The sequence below is a fragment of the Gouania willdenowi genome, chromosome 21 (assembly GCF_900634775.1).
Source record: "Gouania willdenowi chromosome 21, fGouWil2.1, whole genome shotgun sequence".
NCBI lineage: Eukaryota > Metazoa > Chordata > Actinopteri > Blenniiformes > Gobiesocidae > Gouania > Gouania willdenowi.
In genome coordinates, this window is record NC_041064.1 from 12283993 (window position 1) to 12302157 (window position 18165).

The 18165-nt window shown below is 38.7% G+C and overlaps 1 protein-coding gene across 4 annotated transcripts; it reads left to right on the plus strand.

The window, feature by feature from the left end:
• The first annotated feature begins 80 nt into the window (after positions 1–80).
• On the plus strand, positions 81–17952 carry xirp2b (xin actin binding repeat containing 2b). 4 transcript variants are annotated; one of them, XM_028436444.1, is made up of 9 exons: positions 81–370; positions 3080–3235; positions 4564–4695; positions 5311–5400; positions 5981–6038; positions 6132–6220; positions 6680–15986; positions 17491–17621; positions 17736–17952. In XM_028436444.1, the coding sequence occupies exons 3-8, from the start codon at positions 4567–4569 to the stop codon at positions 17580–17582; spliced, it is 9765 nt and encodes a 3254-aa protein (XP_028292245.1). In that variant the 5' UTR covers positions 81–370; positions 3080–3235; positions 4564–4566; the 3' UTR covers positions 17583–17621; positions 17736–17952. The 4 variants fall into 4 exon arrangements, with proteins under 4 accessions (XP_028292245.1, XP_028292244.1, XP_028292246.1 ...); XM_028436443.1 differs by having other exon boundaries at positions 82–370; positions 3080–3240; XM_028436445.1 differs by lacking the exon at positions 81–370 and having other exon boundaries at positions 3231–3353.
• The last annotated feature ends 213 nt before the right edge of the window (positions 17953–18165 follow it).

Sequence of the window (18165 nt, forward strand, 5' to 3'; positions counted from 1 at the left end):
ATGACGGAAGGTGTGATGATGAAACCCAGTGTGACCTGATTTATTTGGTGCTTAAGCATCTGCGAGTCGCAGTCTTACTATTTCCATATGGATTTTTCTGAGGAGATGACATTGAAGAGCACGAAGGCCTCACTCTAAAAAAAAAACACACACCCCAGGTCCATCTATTGCAAGTGGGCGGAGAGTCTAAAATAAAATCAGCTGTCACCGTGTGCTCGTTGGACAGAGGTGAACACGCATAGGACTGGAGCTGGTCTCCGACTCGCACTGGGATTTGCTTTTGGCTTGGAGGGACCCTGCAGGCCGGGGCTGCAGAGGCCTTCTTGTGGGATTTACTCTCTGAGTTGCTATTCTTCATAATTCTTCCCTGGTAGGTAGCACACAGCTTAAGGAAGGCTTCTGTTTTTAACACGACTATAAGACAGGTCGACTTCTCTTTAAACATGTTGTTCATTCTGAATGAAAAAAAAAAAAGAGTTGAGAAGCTAAAGCGAAACCATTGCAAAGCTGTAAGATATGTATGCGAGGCAGCTTCTGAACATTTATCCTCATACTGAGTGAAGCGTATACTACTCACTCAGAATATCACTTGGACAAATTATTGCTGCATTTAAGGCTTGAGAATATATTAAATATTTATCTCTAAAATAAATGCAAACTGATGCTTTAGGTCATGAAATAATGAACACTGAAGGCAAAAACACTGCAGTCAAAGCAGGATTTCTGCATCTTTACGTACACAGAATAGTTTTGACCTCCCAGTTTTTTCATCTATATTTCCCAGAGCAACACGACCCATTGCAGTTAAGTTTTAAATAGGCTGGATTTATTTTTGTGAGTACTTAGGGCGCCTAGATTGCTTCACTTTCTTGATATTTGAGCTGTCAGGTCATGAGGTAGCCTGAGCCTGTTGACAATTTTTATTTTTTTCCAGCTCCCACTTTTTGTCGTACCACAGGTATTCACAGTCTATTTGCTTTCATGAACTCAACATATGATGCTGGGGCTCAGTTTTAACCTCTACATTGCTTAATGCTAAAGATAAACCATGACGTTATTGAAAAGAGAGATGTGTAATACTACTGTAAAGCTAAAGGTGAATTATATAGATAATAAACCAACAAGACTCAATTACTGGACAATTAAGGTTTTGTTGGGTTTATTTAATTATTTATTGCTGTTTATAAAGGTTATTTCAACCAGTGCATAATTCACAGTATCAATCTAAATTTCTGATGAATTTAAATTGCTTGCTTCTCAAATTAATAATAATGCTGAGATCAGAAGTGGATTTGTTTTATTCCCCAAAATGATTAATAACCTCTTTATAAAGGGGATTTTAAAAACAAAACAAAAAAAAATTCTAAAGTGTCAATTCCAGACAAAACTGCGCTAAAGATCTTCCTTCACTTGATTTAATAATTAGTGAACCTTATTACTCTGTCCTTTACTAAAGCTGGTGATGCAAAAGTCATTTATTTGATGTGTTTAATTTAAACTAAGGCATTGGCTCACTGAACACTCACTGAAAGATAAATGTTAAGGGTTTGTTAAACTCTCCTCTATATTTTTAATTAATGTTTTCCCGTGAGCAAAGTTGTTTAATCGCTTGTTGTTTGACTTCACCAAATTACAGTTACATCATTCTTGAACTGATAGATGTGTAAAGATTACTTGGATATAATGGAGTATATCCAAGTCCCATTTATAACTGTAATGAGCAAAAACAATAAAAGTGGAAGGATTTATGGTTGCCTTGTTGGTCGTGAGCCTGTTAAACTTTCAGCGTGATTTAACTGACTATTTAATAGTGTTATTAGACGTGCAAAGTCAAGTCCAATGGATAGAAGAAACACTTTCAGGAAAGTTGAAGTTTTGGATGTGATTTGCTCTGGGATGTCATAAAATCCAGTATGAGCAAAGTGTCTTTGCCAGTGAACAAGAACATCACAAATGTGTGAGTTAAACATTGAATTACATTTACACTGTGTTTAATTCTATGCGTGAAATACATTCAAACAATTCAGAGGTTAACATTTTATAAATCACTTTTTTATACAATAATTTCAATAAAGTCTTATAAAAAAAAAAATGAAAACAAAGGAAAATGTTGCACATAAGCTCTCGAAATATTCTAGATTTGTACTTATTTAAAGTTTAGATTTTTTTCAAGCAGCAGAAAGTCTGAATATTAAAGTAGTAAAGCCAAAAACAAAAATAAAAACAAAAACAGTTGCGTGGTTGTTATAAAATGAAGTGCAACATGGGAGACAGCTGTGTTTACTTGTGTAGCTTTAACAAGTCAACAATATATTGTGTAATTGGTGGTGTGTGTCAATGTGCGACCAATGCACATCGACACTTTTTTATTACTTACACAGAATATGGCAGCCTTGGCCTTTAAAAAAACAAAACAAAAAAAAAATGATTTCCATGCACAAATTATCGGACATGAACATTCATGATGCAACAATAATGATTATTTTAAAAGTCACACTCCAAATGATGGAGACTTTGATTTTGTCATTGGATTTGACCTTTTTTTAAGGTTTGGTTTAAAATGTTTTAAGTACAAACAGAAATTCTTCAACATTAAAATGTAGGCCATCACCACTGTGTTCACCTCTGCTTTCAGAATTTAGGATGAGATGGAATTCCAATGATTTCCCTGTAGAGTATTTTTTTAAAAGCATCCCTTTTTCTTACTAAAGCACTGCCTGCATTTTAACGGCACCTTGGAAGAATTAGCTCACAGTTTACTGTCCTTTGTGGAACTATAGTTACAAATTCACACAATAAGGCTTTTTTGTTTGCGTGAAAGACAGAATAATAGATCATGTTTGGTTGCACAACAATTTTAACGAGTCATCAGGAATGGCTGAGGTACAGATTTATCATTGTTCTTGCAGGTGAGGTGTGCATTACATTCTTTTTTTTTATTTGAAGACAAATCCATGAATAATACTTACACAGCAGGGCCTGAGTTTATGGTATTAAATAATCTGTGACGCAGGTGTGTAATCAAACGACTCACAGAAAAAAAGACCTTTTCTTTATTGTTTGGCTTATTCTGCTTTAGCTGCTGGCAGCACAGGTTCAACCAGGGGCTGGATATCCGGAAAGATTTTACCCAGAGGAATCAGGATTCACTCTGTGGACTCAGAGGTCATCCCACTGGCCAACCGTGAGGCTGCGTCTCCAGCTGTCTCCAAGCAAGCAGGCAACACCATCCCCAGTGGGGTACTTCACCTTCTGCATGGAAACGCATTACATCAACTGCAGCCTGTATCTGTAGTAGCTGCCAGAGCTGTCAGAATAGACATAAACCTGCATCACTGCAACAAAGCCTAAGGGTTCGTTTATCTGTCGACTTTGTGCAATAGAACAAGATTGTACCGGAGGTGGGCTTGTCATCTCAATCTTCATTTGCTCGCAGTATTATCGTTATTAACAGTTTTACACCCAGTGGGAAATCATGCATGTTCTACATGGAAAACAATGGAAGTATGAGATTTTACACATATCTGACAGTTTGTCATAGACATGAAAATATTTATCACTGATTTCCGAGGCTTTTTCTACAATCCAGAAGGCTGTTTAAATGGTAGCAGTTTGTTCTACTTTGATACGTGTCAAACTTGAGGCCCAAGGGCCAAATCCGGCCCTTCACGGCATCCAATTCAGCCTGCAGGAGAAAGTGAAAATGACAGAGAAATCTTGAATCATTGTGTAAATCACCAAATAATTCAGTTGTAAGTTATTGTTGAAAGAACTCTAGTTTGTTTTCCCGGTTAAAATCTGTGGCCCACTTGTGATTGAACTGGTCTGTATTTGCCTCTTGAACAAAAATGAGTTTGACACCTCTGCACGTCGATATCAGAATCAGCTTCTTTGGCCAGGTAACACACAAGGAATTTGACTTCGGTAGACTGTGCTGGCTCTGTACAATGTAAACATTAGATAATAGCAATCAACTAAAAATATGAACAAATAATTAAAGACTAATATATACAAGACTAAATAACATAATAAGATAATAGTGACAAGTAGTGCAAAAGGATGATGAAGTAAACATGAGGTAGCTATCTTTTCCAATATTTACATTAAAGAGTGTGAATAGATGATAATTTAAATTAAATAATATACGTCATATATGTAGATTCGATATGGCTTCTTTTTATGTATATATATATATATATATATATACTTGAGGCCCAAGGGCCAAAGTATATGGCCCTTGGGCCAATACTTATATATATATATATATATATAAAAATACTATATATATATATATATATATATATATATATATATATATATATATATATATATATATATATATAGTATTTTTTTGTGTAAATAAAGCCTAAAATTGAAATATTGGTACATAGCATGGTTTTGTGTAAACCACCATGTAGTTATGTGTAACATCGTAATGCAAAAGCAGAAATTTTGCTCAACATTATTCTGAACCACATTTGACCAAAGAGTGACATTAAGCTGCCTTTTGATATCAGGTCATGTAGTGGGGGAGGCGGCTAAAGATGTTTCCTGCTTTGTTAGGTCATGGAGGAGTTGGAGGTCTGTTCCCTGCCTGGGGGTCTCGCAAGTGTGAGGAAACAATTCGAGAGCCAGGAATCCACTACAGCATCGCACAATGTTTCCCAGTTTCACCTTCATCACAGAACAGTACAGGTAAACATTTTGTCACATGTCAATACATTGATAGACAATGAATAAATTAAGCTTATGCTGGTGTTCTAGTAATTCTGGTCTTTTGTCCAGTGGCGCCGCCAGGATTCAATTTCATAGTACGCACAGATCGCACAGTGTATGATGTCCTTTAACAGCTGAATGAACGCTCAGTGCTGGCAGTGGACACGGGCATTGGTGGAGAACCTTCACAACTGTATGCACGTTGGGATAAAAGTCTCTTTAAAACCTTTAATTTCAAATTTTTTTCCACACCTGGCGGTGCCACTGCCTCTGTCAACATCACTGCTTTCAATTCAGGCTAAAAGTTGATTTTAAAGCTTTTAATCAGTTGTTTTTACCAACATTTTAGAGCTTGTGTTTGAAAAAGAATGTAAAAGTGCTTCTTTCATGGAACAGCATAAGGCAACAGTATGGCAGATTCGCTTACAACATGATTCCATGTGTGCCTGGTTATTTCAAAGTGCAATCCACCAATCTGGATTTAGTTTTTCTGCTTGGTTCTCAGTTGTGTAATTAAGCTTTGGCTGGCTGAGAAATGTGAATGTAGGTCTATACCTTCACCATGTCTGACAACAGACGTTTTCATCTTCGCAGGAAACGTCAAACTCAGAGAGGACGGTGTCGAGCGGGAGCAGACAGGTCATCCCAGGCAGTCAACAGTTACATTTTGATCAAGAGATGATGGTAAACAACTTCATCTTTCAAGTACAAAATTCGATTGGTAATTCACCACAGAACCATAATTGTCATTATTAACATTCATGTCACCATTGAGGAAAAATGACAAATTTGAACAGTAACACAGGAAAGAACAATGGGTTTTTATTTCATTACTGCTATCTTTGTCTATTTTTGTGTGTTATTTTATGTTATTTTGTTTTTTTCATTCTGTTTTTGTTTTTTTCTTCTCTGTGTCATGAGTCATCTTGTGTAAATCTGTTGTTTTGTGTGTTTTTTTGAATTATTTAGTATTATGTTTGTTGTATTTTGTGTTTTTGTTTTGTTTTTTTCCATCTTTGTGGCCTTTTTATATATTGTGCTGTGATTTTGTGTGCTTTTGGAGTCGTTTTGTTAATTTTTACTCTTGTTTTTTCCATTTTACAACTATTTTGTGTGTTTTGTTGTCAGGTTATGTTGAAGACCGCATTATACTAAACAGAGGGACATATCTGGCCCCTGGGCCACCAATTGTCTATGTCTGCATTAGATTTTATAGTCAATAATGTTTTTCAATCTTTCTCTTTTGACACAAAAAAAAAAACAGGCGTCATACAGTGAGAACAACTTCACATCCAGTTATGAAAACCATCAAAATGAAGAAGGTAGGTTGTAGTTGAAATAAATAGATTTTTCTGTGCAGATTGTCACTCATGTATAAGCCCTGCCTTTGTTGTTTTGGTTGTGCTGACTTTCAGAAGAGGAGTTTCCACGGTACACCACTAAAGAACTGAGAGATCACTTTGAAAGAACAATAGGAGAGGCTGCTCCACAAAAACCAGTAAAGGTAAAGTATTCTACTTTTCTTGAGCAATATATTAGAAAAAGCTAAACAAGTCCTTCTGACTGTTTAATGGACTCTTTTGGCTGGAGGCAAAAGAAGGTCTAGGCCAGACATTGCACAGGAGATAAAGCTATTAATATAATAATTGATAAGCGTGTATAGGTTGGTTGATCCTAACTTCGAAAACTTACCACATGTAATAGAAACGTCTTTAGAATCATCATAAAAAATAGTTTTCTTTGGCCCTGTTTATTAAAGACAGTCCATTAAATCATGCTTACCAGAATTAGTATGTGCTTGTGTTCAACTAGTGTCCCATTTTAAAAGTACACCGATTTGTTTAAACTTTACTGCTGTTAGTTAAAAGAGTAATAAAAAGAGTATAAAGGTTTAGCTGTCCAATCATTCAATAAGTGATACTTGGTGATTATTCACAAATGATGACTTTTGTGTCCTACAAAGATTGGACTTGACATCAACCGATCCAAGTGGTCTTCCGGTGTGACTCAGAACAACATTGTCTCAAATGAAGTTTGTCAACCGTCCATGACTGAAAAAACACATGAAACAATTGCGGCAGTGATGGACTGTGAGGACTTTCCACCCCCTCCAGCTGAGGATCCTGATTATCTTCCACCCCCGCCTCCAGATTTACTGCAAATGTCAGACAATGAAAACTATGGGGAATGCCATTTGTCACATGAGCCTCCGGTATCAGTGAATGCTCCCAAATACCCAGTGAACAGAGATGCTTACTTCAAGCAGAAGAGTATGAATGAGCTGAAACGTCTTTGCAAACACATTCATCCAGAAGTTCGAAAGAATATTGAGAAAGACTGTCTAATTGACTACAATGATATCGATAACCAGCACCTACAAGGGCAGGAGTATACATATACGGATGGCGGTGGTGATGTTTATGATGATGAAGGTGGGGAGTGGGAGGAGATTCTTCCTGGGGATGTACAAGGAATGCGTTGGATGTTTGAAAATAAACCACTTGATGCCATTAAAGATGAGGTTGCTGATGTGGAAGAAGACAACAAAATAAACATAACCCAACAGGAAATGATACTGGGAAAAGATGTAAGACAAACAGCTTGGATGTTTGAAACGAAGCCTATGGATGAGCTGGGCTCACAAAATACCAACTCAACAGATTATAAAAACAAATTCAATAAATTTGACAAGGGCGACGTTCGTGCTGCAGCATGGTTGTTTGAAACCCAAACGATGGACACGTTGAACAAAATTTGTACTGAAGAGGATTTAACCAAAGAGGTTGCGTTCACAGAAGAGGATGGAAATGCTACCATTTACATGATTGATAATAAATTGATGGGATGCCTGGGGCACACAGAAACAATTGACGAGCGCCACCTACTAAATCTTCGGTCAGTCTTAGAAGAAATTAATGAAGAAACAAAAACTGTAACAAGTACATTTGAAACTCAGTTTAAGTGCATCATCATGGGGCAGTTGAGCCAGATGCTGGAAATTAAGTCTGTGCGTAAAATTGAAACTGAATTGGAGAACTCTATCGCTTCTCGTTGGCTTTTTGATACCCAGCCTCTGGACATGACAAGTCATGAACTGAGCCCTTTGAAACTTTTGTGTAGTCTTTCAATGGAGGACAGCAATAAGGGTGATTGGAGCAGGTGGTTGTTTGAGATAAAAACAATAAATTCTCAAGATGAGTGGGAAAGCTTTCAAATCGAAAAGAAAGCGATAGTTGGGGCTGATGTTCGCAAACACTGCTTGGTATTTGAAACACAGCCGATGGATTCTCTGAAGGATGACTCCAATGCCAAGCCTCAGACTATTGAAGACATTATAGGGGGGAATGTTAGGTCTGCAAGGCATTTCTTTGAGACCAGTCCTCAGGTTGCCAGAAGGAACTGCCCTGAGGTTGGAAAACTGAAGAGGGCAGCAGTAGATGAAGAAATGAAAGGGGATGTAAGACACCAAAAGTGGCGGTTTGAGAGTCAACCTCTAGAACTCATAAGGGAGGGGAAAAAAGAAATCACTCGCACTGTTAATATTGCGCATGACTTCACAGAAGAGGATGGCACAAGTTGCAAGGCAGATGTTCGCAAGAACTGCTTGGTATTTGAGACGCAGCAAATGGATACTTTAAAAGATGATTCAAATACTTTTTCCTTGTCTAAAGAAGAAATTATTGCAGGAAATGTGAAGTCAACGCGACATTATTTTGAAACTATTCCAAATGAAGACAATAAAGACTTGGCCGACGTAGGAAAACTGAGAAAAACAGTTGCAATTGATGAGGAAAAAGGTGATGTTAGACATCAGAAATGGCGATTTGAAAGCCAAGCTCTGGAGCACATTAGAGACGAAGAGAAAGAAGTCGTGAGAACAATTGACCTAGAGGAAATTGATAAAGTAGATGTTTCAAATTACAAGCAAAAGTTTGAAAGTACAGAAATAAACTCAAGGAATGAATCTCAAAAAATTATCATTGAAGGTTTGACATCCGGCACAGTGAAATCAAACAAAAATTTGTTTGAGTCCACACCTTTGTACGCAATGCAGGACAGCTCAGGGCACTTCCACGAGGTTAAAACTGTGCGTCGTGAGGAGATTGTGAAAGGAGACGTGACAACATGCAAATGGATGTTTGAAACACGACCAATCGATCAGTTTGATGAAAGCACCAACAAGTATAGAGTCATCAAGGGCATATCCAAACAAGAACTAGAGTCTGGTGATGTTAAAACCGCTAAGTGGCTGTTTGAAACACAGCCTCTTGATGCTATTAAGTTCTTTAGCAATATTGAAGATGAAGAAACTGTGATGACAAATAGAAATGTTGATATCATGAAGGGGGATGTGAAAACTTGCAAGTGGCTGTTTGAAACAAAGCCAATGGATGTCCTTTATGAAAGAATAGAGTTGAAGGGTGAAAATGAATCAGAAGAAATACACAGGGGTGATGTAAAAACCTGTACTTGGCTTTTTGAAACGCAAGCACTTGATACCATCCATGACGAAACAGAAACAGTGTTAAATGCATGTACGGTAAAGCAAGAGGACATTAGAGGGAAAGATGTGAGGATGGCTTGTTTTCTCTTTGAGACAGAGAAGATGGAGAACCTCACAGGGGAGGAGGTAGAGTCATATAAATGTGTCACAGAGATTGATATTAAGTCTGGAGATGTATCAAGAATGAAGTATATATTTGAAAATCAAACATCTGAAGTTATGACTTCCACATCGGACGAACAGATGCAAAAGCTCAAGAGAGTTCAGACGGAAGACATACAAAAAGGAAATGTGGTAAACTGCAAGTGGCTTTTTGAAAACCAGTCCATAGACACTATACATGATAGCCAAGAGGAATCAGTCTGCAATCGGACAATGATTGACGTACAAGGAGGAGACGTGAACAAAGGTCGTTTCATTTTTGAGACCTGCTCATTGGATAAAATCCAAGATGTTTCTTCTGAGCTGGATTCACTCATGGTGAAAACAGGAAAAATAGTCTGTGATGAAAATGAGAAGGGTGATGTTAGAAACTACACCATGATGTTTGAAACCCAGCCCCTTTATGCCATTCAGGACAAAGAGGGTCATTATCATGAGGTCACCACTGTCACAAGTGAGGAGATGACACGTGGAGATGTTGTTGGAACACGGTGGTTATTTGAAACCAAGCCTCTCGATGCGATCAGGGACACTGATGAGATTTATATAATCAAATCTGTCACTCAACAAGATGTGCAAAAAGGAGATGTCATGTCTGCAAAGTGGAAATTTGAGACACAACCTCTTGATATGATTGCTGACGAAACAAAGTCCTTGATAAAAACTGTTGAGGACATTCAAGGGGGTAATGTTAGAATAAATAAAAACCGCTTTGAGTCCGATAGCTTGTCACAAGAATGTGTTAAAACTGTCAATGTGAGCGAGATACAAAAAGGAGACGTCAGGAGTGCAAAATGGAGATTTGAAACCCAGTCAATTGACAAAATAAGAAGCATGAGCTCTGAGAATCTGATTGATACTGTCAAAAAAGAAGATGTAGCAAAGGGGGATGTGAAACATTCAGTGTGGCTTTTTGAGAAAAATCCTCTGGACCACATTAAAGAGTCAAACGAAGAAGCCGAACCAACTGTCACAGAAGAGGAGATTCCCAAAGCAGATGTAAAAACAACAACGTGGCTCTTTGAAACTACGCCGTTTGATGACTTTAACGAGAAAATGCTGGAAAAAAATGAAATCCTTGGCAAAAGCGTCAAGGGAACACTTGAAGAACTCTATAGTCAGAAGATAGTAAACTCAAAAGGAGTACTCATTGAAGCAGATGAAATTGGTGACATCCGGATGGCAAAATATCAGCTTATGAACCAGCAGGCCCCTGAGATTCAACGAGAGGAAATAATCGGAGGAGATCTGCAGACTATTATGGTGAACCTACTGAACAGACAGGAAAGAAAAGATCAGCAGATTGTGATTGATTCTGAAGAGAAGGGTAATATAAGCTCAACCATGCAGCAACTATTCAGCCAAGAGAGTGTCTCCAACATTAAAAGAGAAGAAATATTACGTGGTGACATTCAGGAAGCTATAAGCAATCTTTTCATTGAGGCCAGATCTACAAAACATGGAATACTCATCCAAGAGGATGAAAAAGGAGATGTAAAAATGACAATATATTCCCTCCTGAATAAGCAAGAAGATGGAAATGATGGAAAGATGGAAATAGTAAAAGGGGATATAAAGAGTGCACTTCAAAGACTATCCAGCACAGACAAGACAGATCATGCAGCAACAATAAGGATTGATGACAGTGAAAGGGGAAATGTTAACTTCTACTCTACTTGCATTGAGTCTGGGGCTCTTGATTATCTTAAACAGCTTCATTTAGGACCTGGTGAGTCTACATCTGAGAGCACAAATAAAGTGGAAATTGTCAGTGGTGATATCAAAGGCACAAAACGTATTCTTGGACTTAACCAATCCCAAATTGAGCGTACAGTTGAAGATGTTATACCTGGTGATGTTCATAATACAGTGAAGGTTTTCATGTCAGAGCCCACTGTCTCTCAGGAAAGACATCTAAAAGAAGAAATAGTCAAAGGAGATTTAAAAGCTGCTCTGAATTCATTGTCGGAATCTGTGAATCAGACAGTTGTTGTAGAGAAAGAAGAGGTGGTGAAAGGCAACATACCTAAAGCACTTAAGTGCTTGGAAAAGGCTCAGAGAAGGTACAAGGAGGTGGAAAAGCCAGATATTATTCCAGGTAATATCAAAGGGGCTTTGCGATCCCTGGAGAAATCAGCAACATCAAGGGTTGAGACTGCTATTGAGGATTTAGTTTCTGGAGATGTGAAGGCCACAATGATGTCTTTGGAGCTGGCTAAAACAGCAGTAAGGGATGTTGAAAAGGAAGAAATATTGAGGGGTGATATACACACAGCAATGCTATGTCTACAAGATGCATCCAGCGAGAAGAAGAGGCATCAGCAAGAAATAGATGTTCAGGGAGATGTCAGAGGAGCGATTCATACCTTAATGGAGTCTCCGCCTTCACCGAAAATACAACAGAGTTCAAGCGTTGAGGGTGAATATAAGGGGGACGTCAAGATGTCAATCAAGTCATTGTATGAGACACAGGAGCAGGCTCAACTCGAGAAAGAAGAGGTGATAAAGGGTGATGTTAAAGGAACTATTAAGTCCCTATTGGAAACCGCTCAGCGGGAAAGTCCCAAAGTTGGCGCATATAGAAGAGTCAGAGTCAAGGAGGGCCCACCTGCGAAAAACTTAAATGTTGATGGCCAGAGGAACATTCAAAAGATTAAAAGTGCAAACCTGGTCCAATCCTCTAAAGAAATCAATCACTCCATCTCTAATGAAACTGAGTTAAAGTCAACCTCTGTGCAGCAATCTGCACAACAATCAACCACCGTGGTACAGCACAAAACCATCACCCAAAACCACGGTATCAAAACATTGAGAACAGAGTTTCGTAATCTGAAATCCAACCAAAAAGGGATGTTAACAAAAGGCAAAACCAAAGTGAAAACAGATGTTTACATCCTAAAATCCCAAACACCAGACCTGGACCTTCCTCTCCCACCTCCACCTCCACCAGTAACAGACACTGATGTACTTCCTCCTCCTCCTACACCTCCCCCTCCCTCCTTGGATATTGAAATCGATCCCTTTCTTCCCCCACCACCTCCACCAACAAGTGAGCCAGACTTTCTTCCACCTCCTCCATCTCAACAAGAGCTGGAAAACATGCCAGGTGGACACATAATTAATTCTGCACCAGCAAAAGCAAAAAAGATGACCGTCAAAAAAGTAAAAGCTCCTACTTTATATCCTGTACCAAAATTGGACAGTAGATTGGAGTTCAGTGAAATCAAAGCCATGGATACAAAATCTCAAAGAACAGTAAAAAAGAGCCACATTGAATCCAAGTCAATGACACAGACACAAAAAACAGTATCATATGAAGTCCCTCTGCCACCAGAGTCACCTAAACCGTTCAAGAAAGTTTACATTGCACCTGTGAGATTCACTCCCCCACCCTCTCCTCCACCTTCCATGAGAGGAAAAATGAGTAAGTTTATCACGCCATTAATAAAAGCAGAGGAAAAGTACCGGAAGTTGCGTGAGGACAACACATCCCCAACCACTCCTACTCCCAGTTTAATTCATGACTCTGTCAGTGCTGCTCTTGAAAATCTTTCACCTAAAGATACTGATGAATGGGGTCACAAAACTTCACAAATAATCCAGAAGAAGGATGAAAACACAGGTGTGACTGTACATTCAGAGTCCCATTTATGTAATTTATCCAAGCACGTTGTCGTCTCAAACACTGCTGCTCATCAGAATAAAAATCTTGAAAGCTTCACAAATATATCTACTGCTAACCAAACCATTGACAATGAAACTTCTACGCTTGTCTGTGTTCAAAAGACATCAGCTGTAAAACAGCAGATGCACACAACTACTCAGAAAACTGCATCTGTTTCTTCAAAGCAAACTACTCAGTCTGTTAAGGCCATTGCGTCTGGCTTCACAGACAATGTCCATAGCTCAAGGAATGTGGTTAAAAATGAAGCTGATAAATCAAATAAACACTCCATTGGAAAATCGAATATTGAAAATGAAGACAGGAAACTTGCTACAGCAGTAAAACCTGAAACATCAACTGTGCAGATGAGTAGTATTGTTTCTGACCTACACACTAATACAGACAATGTCACCACGAGCAAGAATGTAAAGGTTCTTTCCTCAACCAAATGCAAAGAAAAAGATTTTATTCAGCCAATGGAAACAGCTGTTAATACAGATGGGGAAAATGGGAAAATAAGCCAAAAGGTGAAAAAGAACAGCAAACAAGAAAATTCTGCAATTGATCACCAGAGGGATAAGGGAAGTGTTTCTAAAGATCTGAAAGTAGAAGTTAAGGAAATTGCTGTGGTGAAAGTATTCGATGAACCCAAAGAAATAAAAGCCACCTCTGTTCCCTCTGTGCCTGTTGTTCCAGTGAGCAAACCTGACAGCCAACCAGAAACTCCAATTCCTCCGAAAAAGAAAAAGAAGAGCAAAAAGTCTAAAGGAGCTGCTCAATTAGCTCAAAGTAAAGAAATTTTTGCTGAAACAAAGACAGAATGTTCTTCTGAAATTACTCACCAAACTCAAGAGATAATGGCATTTTCCCACATTCAGAAGACTACAAAAGAGGAGAATCATCACGTTAAGAAAGAAGTCATCACCGAGAATAGCAAAGAGAACGACATTTCACAGCAACTAAAAGCAGTTCACGACCAAACAAAGGGATCTCAAAAGAAAGAAACGACAGTAACTCTGCAAAGTACAAAAGAATGTGAGAAGGAAAGCAGGAAAGTCCCAATTACAGTGACATTAGCATCTGAACAAAAAGAACTAGTAAACTCCATAGCTGAAAGAATAGATGACTGTCAGACACAAGATGTCAAAGTGTTAATGTCCTTCATTTCTGAAATGCAAACTGTTTCAGAAAAGGACGATTCTGAGACTGTGAAAGCTTTGCTGAATACAATCCCTGACTGGATCCTGACCCCAGACAAAAAATGCGAACTGAAAACATCTTTAATAAAAGGTAAATCTGAAATTAATAAAGACATTCTGTCACACATAAAAACAGTAGCAGAGGCTAAACTGGTCGACTGGACAGATGAAACATTAGAAAAGGATGAGTATGAGTCAGTTTTGGAAAAAACTATTTCTGGGACAACAGCACGAATCTCAAAAATCAGCATTGGTTCAACAAAGGTTGAAAACCAAACAAAGACATCCCAAGAAAAAACTAAAGAGGACGTCACCGTATGCAAGTCTCTTGACCTTCGCGCTCCCTCGCCATCCCTCAGAATGCGATCCCCTTCACCAACTTTTATCACTATTGAGTCTATTCGAAGGACTGACTCACCTCAGAGAGTTACTCCCTCACCTACTCTTTTCCACAGGCCCCCCACCCCTCCCACACCCCCGCCCCGCAGGTGTGAAACCCCAACATCTCGTTTGAACAGAATCACACCTTCCCCAACTTTTGACAAAGCTGAAAATTTGCCCCGATTAAAAGACACAACAGCCAAACTCTCCAGAGGTGTCACCCCACCGCCGTTGCTTACACATCAAATCGCTGAAAGGAAATCAGAAATTGTCGAGTCACCCCCCACATTTCACCGTCAAATTAAAATAGAGTCCCAGGTGGTGGAAGCTCAGCAGTCTGATCTACAGTTTGCTCATGACACTCTCATTTCTCCACATCTAAATGCAAATGAAATACAAAGTGAGTCACAGACTTGTATACCACTGGGTCAAGATGACCCAGATTTAGATAAAAGTACATTTACATTAGAACCGTCATCTGCAACTGTCAAAGAAAAGAGGGAGTTTTTTGAAGAGGCTCAAAGAGCAGAAACTAATAAGGTCTACGTGCGAAAGGAGCCCATTGCTATTCCTGAACGATTGGGCTCAGACACAGAGGAGTGCGAGATGGAACTCAAAAACAAAGAAAAGGAGGAGCTTCCCAAGGCTGACTTGTCTGGTCTTGTAAACAAATTTGAATCACCAGAAAATCCTACAGAGATCAGACATGAGTCCGCGCCACTCGCTGAGAGCCTTCAAAACCACACTGAAAGCCCAAAATGCGACAAAGAAAAAGTGAACAGCTTTGAACAGGAAATGCCAACTTTTGACATCCAAGCAATTAAAAATATTTTTAAACTCGGTGAGCCGAGTTCATCATTTAAAGAAGAAGAAACGGATCAGGAGGAGCTTGTGTCAACTCTGAGCCAAGCAAAAGCTGACACTTCAGAGCCAGAAAGTCCTCAAGAGACAAATGGAGGCCCAAGGCAGATCAGCCTGATCCCTCTGCAGGAGAATGATTTAGAATCTGTGCCAGCAGAACCATCAGCCTTCTCTGAAACCAAATCTAGCACAGAACATTTCTCAAATGTCGATGAGTTCGGTATTAAGGTCGCTGAAAGAATGACAGCTGTCACTGAGCATTCTGAGAAAAGTGTGTCCAGCCAACAACAAGTACCTTTCTCCTATGCTGATGCAGTTAAAAGAAAAACTGCTGCAGTGAGGCGGACTGAAACATATGATGAGGATTCGACAGAGAAACTGCTGAGAAATTTCCATAAAACATGGTTGGAAAGTGAGACTGTTTTTAAGAGTCTGGGCTACACCGTCTCTGAGGAATCTACATCTCAAATAGCACACCAGACCAACATCGTCTCATCGGGTAAAACAAACTTAGCATGGTACAGCAAAAACTAATGGCATGGACTACAGAATGTTACTAATACTTTTGGATTATCTTTTTATTTGAGTTCTAGGCTATAAACGTATTGTTCTTAAATACTGCATCGTTAGGATTGTGTAGAGCCATTTTCATTAGATTCCTCCACCTCAGATGCTCAGTTACCTTAGAACATTTGCATGATAATGTGCGCATGATGGCAGTAATACTAGCACATTACATCTGAGACTTGTTTTATGCAAAATCATGTTGTGTAGCTAATACCAGTGGTGTCCAAATACAATTTTTTCACTTCCAATACTATACCGATATTTCAGTTTTGAGTGTTCGCTGATACTGGTATCGGTCCTATATGGGCACGAATCAAAAATACTTTTATTATTTATTTTGTGCTGAGAAATGTTAGTAAAGGCTTGATCAAATGTCAATCAAACAAAACAAATTGAATACAATTAATAACAAAACAAGAGCATTCAGAAAGTGCAAACCAATGCTAATTGCCAAATATCCTTTGCCAAATATTCATAGTTATCTGGATCAGTGATCCTGATCATGGTACCATGATCATTCACACTTTAAAGGCTTGTAAGACATTTCTATCCCCAATAATATTGATCCAGTAGGAAATGTGTAATCCGGATCCGATCCGGATAGAACTTGTTGGTGTAATCAGGTAAATAACCCAACATAGCAGAGTCAAATTTCAAAAAGGTTGTACAGAGATAGGAATTCTTAAAATTTCACCAATGATGAGATAATTAGGGATTTTTCAATTTTTTAAACTGATTCAGAATCAGCACATTGGTCCGGCCGATCACCTTTAAAATGTAATCTTTCATGGCATGAGGTCTATATTTGATTAAAAATGGGTTACAATCCATTAAGTAGTGTTGACCTAATCCTGCTAACAGAAAAACAAACAAATAAATACATTCTAGTGAATGTATTACCTTCTTTGCAGAGGTAAGACCCGTGACATTTAATCTCAGTAAATCTGATACCAATATCTGATAGGGACACCCTTTACAACAGTTGTAAATTATGACTTTACTTTTATTGTTTTGCGCATTTCAAAACGAGAGTCTGCTCTACCACCTGAGCCACTGCCTCCCACTTCACAATAGTACATTGGATTTTATATTGGGCTTTTCATGGACATTCAAAGCAATTTGTGATTTAGTGTTCACTAATTCACTTCACATACTCATCATACCATGAGTTTGTTTGATTGGAGAGTGGTCGGTTTCATTCCTTGAACCGGCAGCAGAATTAGGTGTTGATTGTGTAACAAAAGAACTCACCAAAACTCTTCAGTTATTCCCTTAACCCCCCAAAACATTGGATGTACAATCCCAAACCAAACGTTCCAGGGCCAATTTAGGAGATTGGCTGAATATTTCATTATTCTTTGGACATCACTTTAGAACAAAGTTGGTTGAACGCAACTCTGTTCAGGAAACATTGCTAACATCTCTCTTTCAAACAGACTCGAGTGCCGAAGTCAGAGCTGTGCTCGGTTTGCCGGAGGAGAGCGTATCCGATGGATGCTCTGATTGTGGACAAAAAAAAGTACCATAAGTCTTGTTTCCGATGTGAACACTGCAGAAGTACATTAAGGTAAACATTGCATTTGGTAAATATGAATCTACACCATTTATAATGAAGATATTTGTATAAGATCACAAACTCCTTTTTTTATATTTGTGTTGTGTTTTCTTTTCCTTTTTTTAGTGTAGGAAATTATGTCTCCCTCTACGGAAATTTCTACTGCCTACACCATTACAAACAACTCCTCAAGTCTAAAGGAATTCACGATGATGGACTTGGGCTGAAACCTCCTGCAGGAAGCGGTGGACCTATTCCCTTAGAAGAAAAGCTGGAATGGAGATATTCCATGAGCACCATCAGTTCAGTAGACGTGGCACACACTAGTGAAAACCAAATGACAAAAACACTTAATGAAAGCAAACCACATTGCAATAAAATCTCTGTAGTCTGGCCTCCGCAGTCAAATTCCCCAATGAAAGCTTTCAAAATCGAAGAAGACATTCAGCTGACTAAACCACAGTGGCCTCCTCCAGACAACTTCCCAAAGTCACCCAAACAACAACAACACAAAAGGCCGTTCCCATGAAGCATCCTTTGAAAGATTTCATTGTCA

Bases quoted from the DNA above. Each gene is read 5' to 3' on its own strand.
- xirp2b (XM_028436444.1), top strand. From the start codon at position 4,567: ATGGAGGAGTTGGAGGTCTGTTCCCTGCCTGGGGGTCTCGCAAGTGTG. The intron at 4,696-5,310 runs GTAAACATTTTG...TCATCTTCGCAG, and splicing joins TTCATCACAGAACAGTACAG to GAAACGTCAAACTCAGAGAG. The intron at 6,039-6,131 runs GTAGGTTGTAGT...GCTGACTTTCAG, and splicing joins AAACCATCAAAATGAAGAAG to AAGAGGAGTTTCCACGGTAC.